At 46.7% G+C, this 13,246-nt stretch overlaps 1 protein-coding gene across 2 annotated transcripts in view; it reads right to left on the reverse strand.

Moving 5' to 3' along the window:
- CPXM2 (carboxypeptidase X, M14 family member 2) overlaps nt 1–13,246 on the reverse strand; it is a 123,339-nt gene that overhangs the window by 9,586 nt on the left and 100,507 nt on the right. For both annotated transcript variants that reach the window (XM_089898312.1, XM_022568514.3), the window contains 4 exons: nt 9,966–10,089; nt 8,534–8,730; nt 7,344–7,523; nt 4,020–4,317 (listed from right to left, as the gene is read on the reverse strand). In XM_089898312.1, the coding sequence (XP_089754438.1) occupies nt 4,020–4,317; nt 7,344–7,523; nt 8,534–8,730; nt 9,966–10,089 (799 nt within the window). The remainder of the gene's footprint in view (nt 1–4,019; nt 4,318–7,343; nt 7,524–8,533; nt 8,731–9,965; nt 10,090–13,246) is intronic.

The following is a 13,246-nucleotide window of genomic DNA, read 5'->3' on the forward strand; positions in this document are numbered from 1 at the left end:
AGTGTTTTACATAAGCCAGAAGCCGTCCTTAGCGCTCTGCATCCAGGCTCATTTAGTCTTCATCACAAATCCAGCAGAGACGTAGGTAGCATAGCCCAGTTTTACAAATAAGAGAATTGAGGCAGAGAATGGTTAAGGACTGCATTAAGGAATGTATCCAGAATCGTGCGTCTGGACAGTCAGGGTTTGAACTCAGGTGTGTGTAATGTCTGCCCAGCCCTTGCTTGTCACTGCTGGGGGACTGAAGGGCAAATGTCCTCACCACCCAGCTGGAATGCAGACAGTCTCGTGCATCCTGACATGGCTACAACAGGACTTGGTCCCTGTATTAGTTTCTTAGGGCTGCTGTTACAAAGGACCACCAACTGGGTGGTCTAAAACAACAGAAAATTATCCTCTCATAGTTCTAGAGGCCAGGAGTCCAAAATCAAGGTGTTGGCAAGGCCACACCCCCTCCAAAGGCTCTTCCTTGTTTCTTTCAGTTCCTGGTGGCCCCTGGCATTCCTTGGCTTGTGGCTGCATCACTCCCATCTCTGCCTCTGTCTTTACAGGGCTGTCTCCTCAGTGTGTGTCTTCTCCTCTTCTGTCCTTTATAAGGACATTTGTCACTGATTTTAGGGCCCATCTGGGTAACTCAAGATGACCTCATCTTGAAACCCTTATCTTAATGACACCTACAAAGACCCGTTTTCCAAATAAGGTCATACTCACAGCTTCCAAAGATTAGGAAGTAGATGTATATCTTGGGGGTCCCATTCAACCCACGACAGTACCCAAAATGCATAAATGAATGTCAGATGGCATAAAGTCCAGTGGCTCTCTTCCCAACATTTTATTTTTGGAAACCATTTGAAATAGCAAGAACACAGTGCTACTATGTTATGTGTGAGGGCCAAGAGAACTCCCCCAGCAGAAGGCGCCACCAACAAGCCCGCCCTGGCTTCTGAGAGTCAAGGCCACAGAGAGAGGAAGTTGGCTGGGCTGGTCTCTCTGTTGACCGGGGACAAAAAGCAGGTCCTCCTGCACTTCAGCCTTGGTACTCACCCGTCCTCTCTTCCCTCCTTCCTCGGAGCGTTCAGTGATACATTCCTCAGTACAAATGTCTGTTTAAAAATCACAGCTTTGGGTGTCAAGATCAATTCTGTACTGATCTGCTGCCTAATTGATAAAGTCACAGACAAAAGGGTACAAAATACACAGCCACTCTCTCTACCAGATTCCAGATTCGAACCATTCACAGGTCACCAGCCATGGGCCTTTGATCACATCTGTGATCAAATAAGGAGAGCGACAGCAGTGGGATAAAAGGAGTGGGACGGTGTCAAGTTAATGGAAAAACCCCTCACAGGACCTTGTCTGGCTGAAGAAGGTTGGCCAAAAATGCCAGGTCAGGGCTTTCCTGGTGGCGCAGTGGTTGAGAGTCCGCCTGCCGATGCAGGGGACGTGGGTTCGTGTCCCGGTCCGGGAAGATCCCACATGCCGTGGAGCGGCTGCGCCCGTGAGCCATGGCCGCTGAGCCTGTGCGTCCGGAGCCTGTGCTCCGCAGCGGGAGAGGCCACAGCAGTGAGAGGCCCGCGTACAGCAAAAAAAAAAAAAAAAAAAAGCCAGGTCAGCTCATTCAGTGGAACCCGAGGCGTGGAACCTCAGGCAGCGCCCATGGATCAGCATGGACAGGCCCTCCCGGGAGGGCTGGACCCCTCCGCACACACACACAATTCTCATTATCCCAACCTCCAGGCCTTGTTAGTACTGAAATAAATAAATGTGATATTTAAAACTCTGGAGCGGGTATGCCATTTTGCAATCAGTGCTAGAAGCGCTAGAAGAATTGGCAAAATGAGACACCAGGAGACCGGTGGAAAACTTGTGCCAGGCTATCGTTAACGCTGAATTCCAGCCCTTCAGCGAATGTCATGCAGCTGAGAATCCTCCGTAAGAAATGGCTTCAAAAGTGAAATATGCAGGCAGGAGGTGCGGGGTGATCCAGATAGCTCTTCCCGGCTGAGGCTTCTTCCTTTGGGTTCTCTCTGGGCCTGGAATCCTGCTCTTGTCACGGCTTCAGTGTGGAACACGGGGCCACGCAACCCTGTGGCTCTGTGGGGCCGATGCTGTCATAACGTCTGCCTTCCTTGTGCGGGAGAGGATGCCAGACAGCAGCCGACACAAAGAAGGTCTCACGTCCCTTTGGAGTTGAAATGCACACACTGCAGACGATGTGCCTTTTGAGCTAGACCGGACCCTGCTCCCAGCTACCCACTCCCCACTAACTAAGGCCTGTCAGTGCACCGCTAACGAGTGAGCAAGACCTAGACAGAAAGAAGGAGCGGAGGGGGAGGAGAGGAGGGAAGGAAATTAGAAATCCCATCTCATTAATCTACAAAGAAATAAATCTGCAGACTTCGTCACACCGCCTGCAGGAAGAATGATTAAAAAGGCTTAAGCCACCACATGGCTCTGCCACAGAAGTCCCCGGAACAATGGAAAATACAATTGATAGAAACAAATCAAATGCTGCTGATGTGATTAAGTGGCAGCCGACTTTTCAAGACGTTGCTATTGACCCACCGCTGACAAATCCCGCAGTGTCCGAACCCAATTTAGTCACAGCAGCCATAAAACCTAAACAGATACTTCACATAAAGATTATTGTAGGTTTTTAGGACTAGAATTGAAAAAACAAGCACGCTTTTGGCTATAGGACATTTTCTTGATAGGGATTTGCATTTATTTTTTTTACTTTGAACAGAGCAAAACCCTGGTGGAGAGAAATAAAACACCTCTGCTTGGTGTCTAACTAAGAAAGAAATGGCAAGCTTTCTGCATGTGTTTAAAAATGGCCAAGGGAACAAATACGTCTACTCCTTTCTAGTTTTTTTTCCCCTGAGTGTCACATACCTCTAAGGTACGTGAAGGCTGAATCTCTAGCGAAGGAAAATAATATTAAAGTTACTTAGTACAGCAAAATAGAGATTAAGGATACGCTCATAAAAGATGTTTCATGGTGACTATGCTACTGGAAGAGGGGGGAGGGTAGGGGGTGGGAACTTACAACTGAGTGTTTCTGACAAGCAAGACACAGAACACACACATCCACCATCTACGTCATCCGTCATCACCATCCTCAAGCCCATTTTTACTAATGAAAAATATGGGCGTTCAGAGAGGTAAAGTAACTTGCCCAGAGTCACACAGCATTTAAGTGATGAACTAGAATTTGATCCCAGGTCTATTTGACACGCGATATTTTTCAAATTCATCAGCGGTTTGACCAACCTTCACAAAGTCAAGACAAGAAGCAATGAACGTTATGTTTGGGATCTTACCATCCCAATGCAGAGGGACCTCAGGGAATGTGGCATCCTCAGCCATCCTCATTCTGGAGCCCTAGGCCAGGAGCAGCCCTGACACAGGAAACAAAGGGCTTATCCTGAAACTTGGACCACGGGGTCATCTGGCTGCTGCAACGGAACTCCTAAAGTCTCTGCTGGAAGCCTCTGTGTCCTAAGGGGATGCTGGGAGCAGTACCCCGTATTCCCCGAATCACAACAACGGGACTTTGGCCAGATGCCCTGATGTGGCTGGAAGACCTCCAGGAAACAGGAGATTTGGAAAAAGTCTCGAGCGTGGGATCAATGCCCCGCCTCCTCCAAGGGCTGACAGAACGTTTACCATCTCTGACCCTGTAACAGCCAACTAGCTCAGTGGCTATGAGCAGACCACGGAGTCAAACAGACCCCAGCTCTGCTCCTTGGGAGCTTGGACAGATCCCTCCCCGTCTCCAAGCCCCAGTTATCTCATTTATAAAACAGGGAGTAAGCCACACCCCCTCAAAGACTACTGTGAGCATGAAAGAGGAGTCTACAGAGAGCTCTGGCACCTTATAAATGGTGAACTACAGTAGCTATCATGCTGGTAACAATGATAAAAGAAGGCTGGGCAGGAGATGATCCTCCCTCCCGGTCCAGCAGCCAGTCCATTGTCATCGGGCCGCATGATGACAGCAGGACCGTCATACTTACTTCCGGCCACAGTGTGCCAGGAAGCCCCATTGACAGTCCCATCCTCTTTCTGGAAGTCTTCCGTGTGGCACACCCTCCTCCTGGCATCCGTCATGAGGCGGTGAGTGGAGGCGTAGGCGTAGGCCAGCCAGCGGAACACGTGGTCGTCGGGTGTGGGAGTGTGCTCCTGCATCTGCCACGTGGACCTCGCCATGTCGTAAGGGTAGGCCACCACCAGCTCCCCGCCCTGTAGGTTGCCACCCAGCACGAAGGGGATCTTTTCCATCCAGGCTATGACGGCCCTGGTCTCCACTGCCACCTGTGAACGTTCCAAATTTAAACACATTTGAGAAATAAAATAAGAAGGAAACTGCTTTCTCTCCCTAGCTTTCCAAACAGGGACATAACTGAAAAAGCAATCACTTTATGGAATCACCTGAGCAAAATTTAGAGTTTCAAAATCTGTCCTGGGAAAACTGGCCACTGTGGAAATAATGGATAAAAAAGAGAGAAACCCAGAGAAGTTTCGTTTCCTAGGAACATTCCAGTTAATGCACAAAGAGGGAATGACAGAATTAGAGTATCAACATTCTGCAACTCCACTGAATTAATGGCTCAGTCAATGGATTAATGCTCACCAATGGTTACAAAGAGAGAGAACCAAACGTAACGTGTCTCCTGATGACAGAACACACACCTAGAAAAACCATCAACGCTGTACGTGACCAAGCCTCTAGTCCAGGGGTCGGCAGACTTTTTCTATTAAGGGCCAGATAGGAAATATTTTAAGCCTCGAGGGCCACGCAGTCCCTGTGGCAACTACTCAACTCTACCATTGTAGCAGGGCAGCACCACGGACAATACGCGGATGAACGAACATGGCTGTGCTCCAGTAAAACACCATTTACAAAAACAGGCCTGAGCGGGACATGGCTACTGATGGCTGTAGTTGGAAATCCAAAAAAGAGGGGATGTATGTATATGTATAGCTGATTCCCTTTGCTATACAGCAGAAACTAACACGACACTGTAAAGCAACTATGCTCCAATAAAAATTAATTTTAAAATCTTTTATTTTATAATTAATACCTTTTAAAATCATCTTCCTCACCATGAAAAATCATTGTAAATGATTGTTAAATTTCACCAGATACTTCCTTCTGCAGACAAATTATTTCTTTTGTTTTTTTCTATCATTTCATTGATGTTTGCTCATTTTAATCACAGTCTTTCTACACTTTGGGGGTTTCTTCTGTTATTCTTTTGCTAGCTTCTTAACTTAGTTGATGTTCAACTTTTCTTATTTTGGAATATAATCATTCAAAGGTGTAAATTCCTGAAAGCACTATTTTTTTGCTATACTCCACAAATTTTGACATTTAGTGTTCTTATTATCTTTGCTTTATTTTTTAGTTGCCAGTATGAACTTTTTCTTTGACCCATTACTTATTATTTTTTTTAAATTTTCTAAATACATGGTGATGTTTTCATTAACCTTATGACTGTCTGCTAGTTTAATTGTACGGTGGTGAGAGACTCATGGTCTGCCTGACTCCTATTTTCTGAAATTTGTTGAGATTTCCTTTACAGACAAGAACACCATCAATTTTTGAAAATTCTCCAGGGATTACTCAGAAGACTATGTATTCTCTACTTGTTGGTTGTAGAACTCTTACAGATCCCTATGTCAAGGCTGTTAATTGTTATTCAAATCTCTGTCTTTGCTGATTTCCTATCTATCTAACGTGTCCATAACTGAGAAGGGTATTGGTGATGAGAGGTTTGTGTAATCCTCCCTGTGTTTTTAAAGAACAAGCTCAAAAAACTAAATTCTGGACTTAAAGCAAAGACTGAAATCCAAGGACTTTCTATAATTGCGCTAAAATAATTACTTATCTCTCAGAGACTCAAGTCTAAGAAAGCTGGCAACCATATTCCAATTTTGGTCCAAGGGTTCCCAAATTATAACAGGACTTGAATCCTCAACTTTGCCAGATGTCACTAGTATGTTAGCTTGGAAAAAAAGCAGGGATTATGTAGGGTGGAATTAGGAAATGTGAGAAAGGATTCAGAAGACCCGGAGGGCCTGAATTCTTTACTTCTCCACCCCCATAAGGCGCCCTTGGGCATCCTAACTAAACCGCGTGGTATTGCCACTGTCTGTCTCCATCGTTTGACCGGTTGCTTCTTGAGGTCCTGGAGAACACGATCCTGTGCATCACTAAATGAGGCAACCACGCTGGCCGTCCTCCAGTAAGTGGTACCCACATGTGCTGTGAGCTGGAGCTCTCTTTTTTTGATCTTGCAACGTGCTTGCCTAAAATATAGCATTTCCCAGCCTTCCCTTTGGGGGGTGGATGCCGAGTTTTGACTAAATTCTGGCAAGATTTAAACAAAAGTATTATGCGGGAATTCTAGGAATGCCTAGAAAGTGAACTGACTTATCTGAGAGGAAGACTTTTTTTTAACCTTTTCTCTCCTTTTCCTTCAAAGACATGATAGCTGGAGCACCCAGATGGAACTGCCATCTTGAATTATGACCTTGAAAAATCAAAGTCCACATGCTAACATCTGGAGGCAGAAAGATGACTTTTGGGTTCCTGATGATCATGGGCTTCTATTTGGCTGGCCCTGAACCATCTGCCTCCAGGGTTCTCTGATGTGAAAAAAGAAAAAAAAACCTTTTACCTCGTTAAGCTGCTGTTACTTTGGTTTTTTTCTGTTGGTGTACCCAAACCTAACACTCATATAGTAATCAAGGCAGACCTTTTGAAGGACATATAGGACAAAAGACTAAGGGTAAAGTGCATTTACAGTGGGCAGAGGAGGCAATAAAAGGCATGGGAAATTCGGCAAAAATTATTTCTTCCACGAGATACTTTTTTGCAAAACTAGACCTAAGAAATTTGGGGGAGACATTTCTCATCCAATTGCATTTTTCTTTCCAAAGAAGCACCACATGTAATAAATCCATGGGGACTTGTGAAAATAAAAGTAAGATATCTCAAGTAATCAGTGAGGTCTTAAGGACAAATTTCACTGCAATTTCACTGCACTGCCAAAGATGAAGGTTATAATGACCATAACAAACACGCACAATTCAGGCAAAGTTTTTTCGGGAAGCACTGCAAAGAAATCTAATTAAATGATTCCTCTTCTAGGAAGAATCTCCTCAAATTTCAATTTAAAAGGTAGTTATTATCTAGCACACTTCCCTACTTTTGGAGAAAACATGAAAGGAAAAAATGATTTTGTCTCGTTCTTAAACGTTATATCCTCTGCAAATACCGGTGGGTTTAACTTTGGCCTCCGCTGCTCTAGAGATTATGGGGTCTTTTTACTTACCGTGGCATTTTCAGACAGAAACCACTCAGGGATTGCAATATAGTGATTGGGAACTTTCCGTGGGATGTTCTGTCGGTCCTCTGCCCCCCAGAGCAGTGTGTTTAAGTCAGGAAAGTTGTTGTTGATGTCTATTCCGTCATGGGTCCAGCGTCCCAGGGACCAGCCTCCCAGCTCCGAGCCCTGGGAGAAAATTCAGAATATGAGGAACCCACAGGCTTCTGGATCATTCTGTCTCTCACATACATGAGGCACCTCTGTCTCCATCTCCACCTCCATCTCCATTTGGGGTGTGTCTCTAAGCCTCTACGCACCCTCTGACCCAAAGATGACATCCAAAGGAGAATATTTGGTTAATAATCTGTTAATATTTGGTGGGTGATGGATAATAGAGCCAAGCAACTCCAGAGAGGGAATGCACAGAATCATTCCTGCCATATGGCAGCGCTCAGAAAAGTATGAGGTCTCCCCTGCCTCCTCTTCCTTCACCTCTTCTACACAGGTTGAATGAAACTCCAAGTAGTAATGAGTCTAAGACTGTATCAGTGCAAAAATCAAACGCCACCATATGAATGCTTTCTCCCTGCAATTCTGGCTCACTATTTCGCACTGCAAATCCCTAACCAACCATTTGCACCAATAAATACAACCAAAACTCTGCACTGTAAAACTTGCATTTGATAGGTACCATTGTTTTAAGTATAGTTTTCCATTTTATTCCCAGATACTGTGAATATAATTAGGAATACACAATACAACATTATACTAACTGTAACCTATATACATTCTATATCATAATTGGAACATGACATATAAACAATATATCAGAATAATAAAAATAACTGTCCTCAGAGAACTGATGAGAGGATTGTAGGTAATAATCAAGGTTAGAACGTGCCTTAAGTGCTCAATCAATGCTAGGTGTTATTATTATTCTATCCTATTGTTCCCACTGTATATATAACAATATTATCATCCATGCTCATTTTCTTCAGTCTGTTAGTGTCTCCCCATAATTCTCAATTACTGCTGTGCATCTTCCATAAGCCTTGCGGGTTTCCTTGTCTCAGCAGAAAGACGCTTAAGAAGAAAGCTGGTAATGTGCAGTTCAGATCAATCATGGCTCAGCACATTGTGTGGGGGGGAGAGGGGGTGGCTAGCTGCTGTGCTGGGCTTGAGGAATGGTCCATTACCCCCTCGTAGGCCTTCTCATAGCCGTCGGGGTTGAGGGAGGGGATGATGTGGATCCGGGTCTCCTCCACCAGGCGGACGATGCGCGAGTTCCGGGCCAAGTACTCCTGGCACAGAAACTGCAGCAGCAGAAGCATCAGCTCCCGGCCCAGCACCTCGTTGCCATGCGCCCCCGCGATGTAGTGGAACTCGGGCTCACCTTTACTCAAAGATGGGAAAAAACAGAGGATCATATCGGATGCTTCCAGCAAAACAGTCCTCGTCACATTGTATTAGGAAAGAAATCTCTGAACGATAGAAACTTACAATTTTAGCCCTCTCTGTTCTTTCAAATCAACCACAATTATACCAGTACAATTTTTATTAATTCCCAGATAGTCAAATATATAAGAAAATGAGCAGAAAAGTCTCAAATGATACCAGCCACGGGGTAGGAATGTTTAGCCTTATTTGGCAAGAACAAATACAATAACACAGTGTTCAGAGTTTACAAGTTACAAATTAGACACAAGCCAGAGCAATTATTTTTCTCTTCGGGGAGGCAATTATTTTTCTTAAAAGAACTTTGTATTCAGTTTTATAAAGATACAGAGATGAATAAATGCAAGCAGAAAGTAGTACCAGGGCAAGTCAGCAGTGGCACCGTTTTGTAAAGGGGGCCTGTCTTTGAGCTTGTTCTCTTCAAAGCTCAGCTTTTTCAACGTCGGATTTGTCAGTGCGGGCGCGAGCTGACAGCGCTCCTGCCTCTTTTGTTGGCCAAGCTACTGCTTTTGCGGAAATGTGATTTCACCCACAGATGAAGCCCTTACCCTTTGAAAGGCACTCCTGAGAGAAACTCCTGGAATACCGATGAACATTGAAGTCGAGAGAATCAGACAAATCTCTGCATTTAACTTGCAGTGGATTTCTAAAGGGCTCACAATTTTACCAAAAAGAAAAATCTCTGACCCCACTGCCACTCCTCCGCCCACTGACTTGTAGGAGAACATAGTTTTGGGAGTGATTGAATGAGAAATGGCTGAAAACAGGAAATGCTTGAAAATAGGATGGAAATTTAAAAGAAAATTAAGGGAACCACCTCTAACTAGAGCCCTTAATGACCGGGGAGTCCAGAATTTTCTCCGGGAAAAAAACCCTGTCCTAACCATCTCCAGCTATTTTCCTCTTTGGTTAGCGTGACCGGTCTCAGAGATGGGGAACAGAATTAAATACGGTCCATTTGGAGAAAAGGAGGGTATTTCTTAAGCAATTTGACAGCCCACGTCATAAAACGAGGGGTTCACAGAACCGAGATCTGCAGAATCTATGTGAGAGTGAGCGCATGGGCAGCTCCCGCCCTGTTTCGTGAATGTTCTCACAGGGTGACCATCGCCTCGCTCTTTAAGAAAGCAGCAGACTCGAAGGGCCAGAAGCACTACAGAGGGGCAGCCTCACCGACTTCGTGCTCCCCAGGGTGGTCGGAGATCTCCACGGCATACAGCTTCAGGCCCTGGTGGCTCTTGCCAATGTTGTAAATCCTGGTGATGTTGGAGCACATTTCATTGACGACCTTCATCAACTGAGAAACAAGATGGGTTTACGGCCCTACACGACGATGGCCACGCTGCACGGAGGGCAGACCTCTCAAGAAGACAGCCCTCTCCCACGGCCCCCTGCACACGCCCACCCTCCTGCACACCAGTGCTGTCCCCCTGCCTGGAATGTTCTCCTCGTGGCCCCTCTGCCCTGTCTTCCAGCACCTCGTGCCTGTGTTTCTCACCTCCCTGGGCTGGAGTGTCACCTCCCTGGGTGACGAGGTATTACCTTTTCACCTTGGTTTCCTGTTTTCTTATCGTGCCCTCATTAGACAGACTGAGCCTTTTCTCTCTATACCCTTGCCTAAATAAATATTTATTACTGAACATCATTTTTCTCTTATACTGTAATGAGCAATCTATGATGTCAGGCTGAAGGAACACACACGGCTTCGCCCTCCTGGAACTCAAAGTGAGGTAACAGATGGAGTGCCATCGCCACTTCATCGGTGCCAAGTAGGGGGTGCGTGGAGGCCAGGGTGACGGGAGCCGTGCAGTGAAAGGGTGAGGGACGCAGGCTTCTACGAGAAAGTGAAATATATACGGGTGGTTTCCTGAATTTTGCTTGGACAGTCGAGCTTGTCAGACAGCTGCCAAAGGAAGGGAAGAGGGTCTGCTCATCACAGGAGCCCTGGGGCAAAGGACAGAGACACCCCCGCCAGAGGCTGCTGTGCCTCCCATCTCTGAACGGGTACCTGTGAGTGAGCTGGGTAAGTGGCCTTGACTTTCTGGGGGAAACTGTTTAGCCATCCCCAAGTGAAAGAAGCTCTGATTCAAAGGATGTCTCTGCCAGGCACCAGACTAGCCACGCTTCCCCATGGTAGAGTCAGCTGCGTTCATGAGATAACTTCTGACAGGGTGTTAAGAGACCAGGAGGGAAGCTTGGGTGCTGTGGAAGCAGCGAGGGAGGACATCCCAGCCAGGGGGGTGGGCGGGCGCCCACCAGGGAGGGCTTCATCCTTTTACAAGATGAGCAGGAGCTGGGCTGGTGGGGATGGGGGAAGGGGTGGTATGGGCCTGGGTGTGCTCTAAGCGTCTTTCAAAACATTCCTCATCAACCAAGTGATCCATAAAATGTCCTTGTAAAGTGTAAATAAAAAACTCTGTCTCAAACGTTATGGTAGGTTAAAATCTATGGAACTGGTGGGGCTTCCCTGGTGGCGCAGTGGTTGAGAGTCCGCCTGCCGATGCAGGGGACACGGGTTCGCGCCCCGGTCCGGGAAGACCCCACATGCCGCGGAGCGGCTGGGCCCGTGAGCCGTGGCCGCTGAGCCTGCGCGTCCGGAGCCTGTGCTCCGCAACGGGAGAGGCCACAACAGAGAGAGGCCCGCGTACCGCAAAAGAAAATCTATGGAACTGGTAAATCGGTATCGTAGAATCTCTGATGGAGTGGAGTGACATCGCACTTGGTTTGCCTTTCGTAACAGAGCGTTCTGCACTGCTGGGTGGAGGGCGATCCCCGGGGCCTCGGTTCGCATCTCTAAAGGAATGGAGCTTTTGCTGCTGGTGCTTTGCTGTTACGACACACCTACGAGGTGTTACAGCCACAGCCCTGGTCAGGCATTCAGGGTCTATTCTCTCACCACTCCTGGGAGAGGGAAACATGCTTTGCTTTATGATAACTCACTTTGTGTTATAATATCTAGGTGAGAGAAAGAGAAAGCTGACTATAAAGGACTCTTGTTCAAAGAGGGAAGAGGCAGAAACCCACCATCACTGGAGAAACCACATGCCAGCAAGGTTAATGTAGCTTCACACCTCTCACCATGAGGGATACATACCGAGGGGCTGAAGTGGAGCCACACGGGAGTAGGCCAAGTTTTAACAAGAGACATGGTGATAATGTCACTAGCAACGTTCACCATCACGGTCATAGTAAGTTCTATTTCTCTACTGAATCTCATCGTGAGGACCACCAGTGAAGTACATAAGCAAGGAGGCCTGTCCCCATTCTACAGCTATGGAGACTGAGGTTCAGAAAGACATTGAGGGATTTGCCCAGGGTCACCCAACTGGTACCAGGTGGAGCCAGGGCTTCGGACTCTTGAGCTCTTATCTGTCCATGAAGGTGCAGCAGAGCGATCGAAACAAGCAATGCCACCCCTTTTGTCTGTTGTACGTGGGATTGTTCCAGTAGACGGCCACAGCACAAGCACCATCTGATCTGGGCCTCTCATACCAGTCCCTGCTGACCACACACGCACCACTAGCAGCGTGGACCTCAGCGAATCCTGATCAGCAGGTGACCCACCGTCCTGCGTTCAGACCAAGGACCAGTTCTGCAGACACAGAGCCACTTGGCTCATCCTGAGCTAGGTGATCAACACAAGCATTCAGTACAGAGTCCAGCTGTCATTTAATGCCTACCCTCCTTCCCCTTTTGATGAGCTGCCAGAGGAATGTGCCCCCTGTGCTGGGATCATGACCGTGACACTGGAAAAAGACAAACAGCATCTTCCCTTGGATGCACACTTAGCCAGGGATACAGCCTCTCGGGATGGGGTGATTCTTAGCCACAACTCATTGGAGTCACCTCTTTATCCTCTACCCACCATTGCAGTATTTTTATACCAGTCACATTTTCCTTTTTGGTGTTGTGGTATCACAAGTATCTTTTCCACGCACAGGAATGAGAACACGGGCATTTGCAGACTCCCTTTAGGAAGGTTCTTGACAGTTCCCTCCCCACCGTGGCCCTCTGCAATGCTGGGAAGGATTTCTCCAGGGGCCATGGGCACCCTCAAAAACCCGGCTGGTGAGCCACCTTGCTTATTCCCAGAAAGAGTCAGAAGATTTTTTGGAGTTTGAGTCTTAATGGTAAATGTTTGAGTCCTGATGTCTGAAGTAAGAGAAAGGGACAGAATTTTCTTCACTGCCTTGCTGAGGAGGCATACTCATCCCCAACAAGGATGACATCACCCAAAGGAGGTGAAAATTGGTTTTCCAGGGGCTCAAAATCTTAAATATTACATGCATTGTGGCCCTCCAACGTGCAACCCTACCCAACAAAATTTTATTCCTTCGTTTTTAATGTAATGGGTAATTAAGAAAAGTGTCTAGAAAGGGCCAGTAAGGAAGCATGGCTGAGAAACACTGCCCTCGAGAGTAGTGGGTCTTGCAAGATCCTCAGCGTCCTGAAGA

Source organism: Delphinapterus leucas, chromosome 16, assembly GCF_059928025.1.
Source record: "Delphinapterus leucas isolate spDelLeu-1000000601 "Yukka" chromosome 16, BTC_Dleu_Yukka2, whole genome shotgun sequence".
Lineage (NCBI taxonomy): Eukaryota > Metazoa > Chordata > Mammalia > Artiodactyla > Monodontidae > Delphinapterus > Delphinapterus leucas.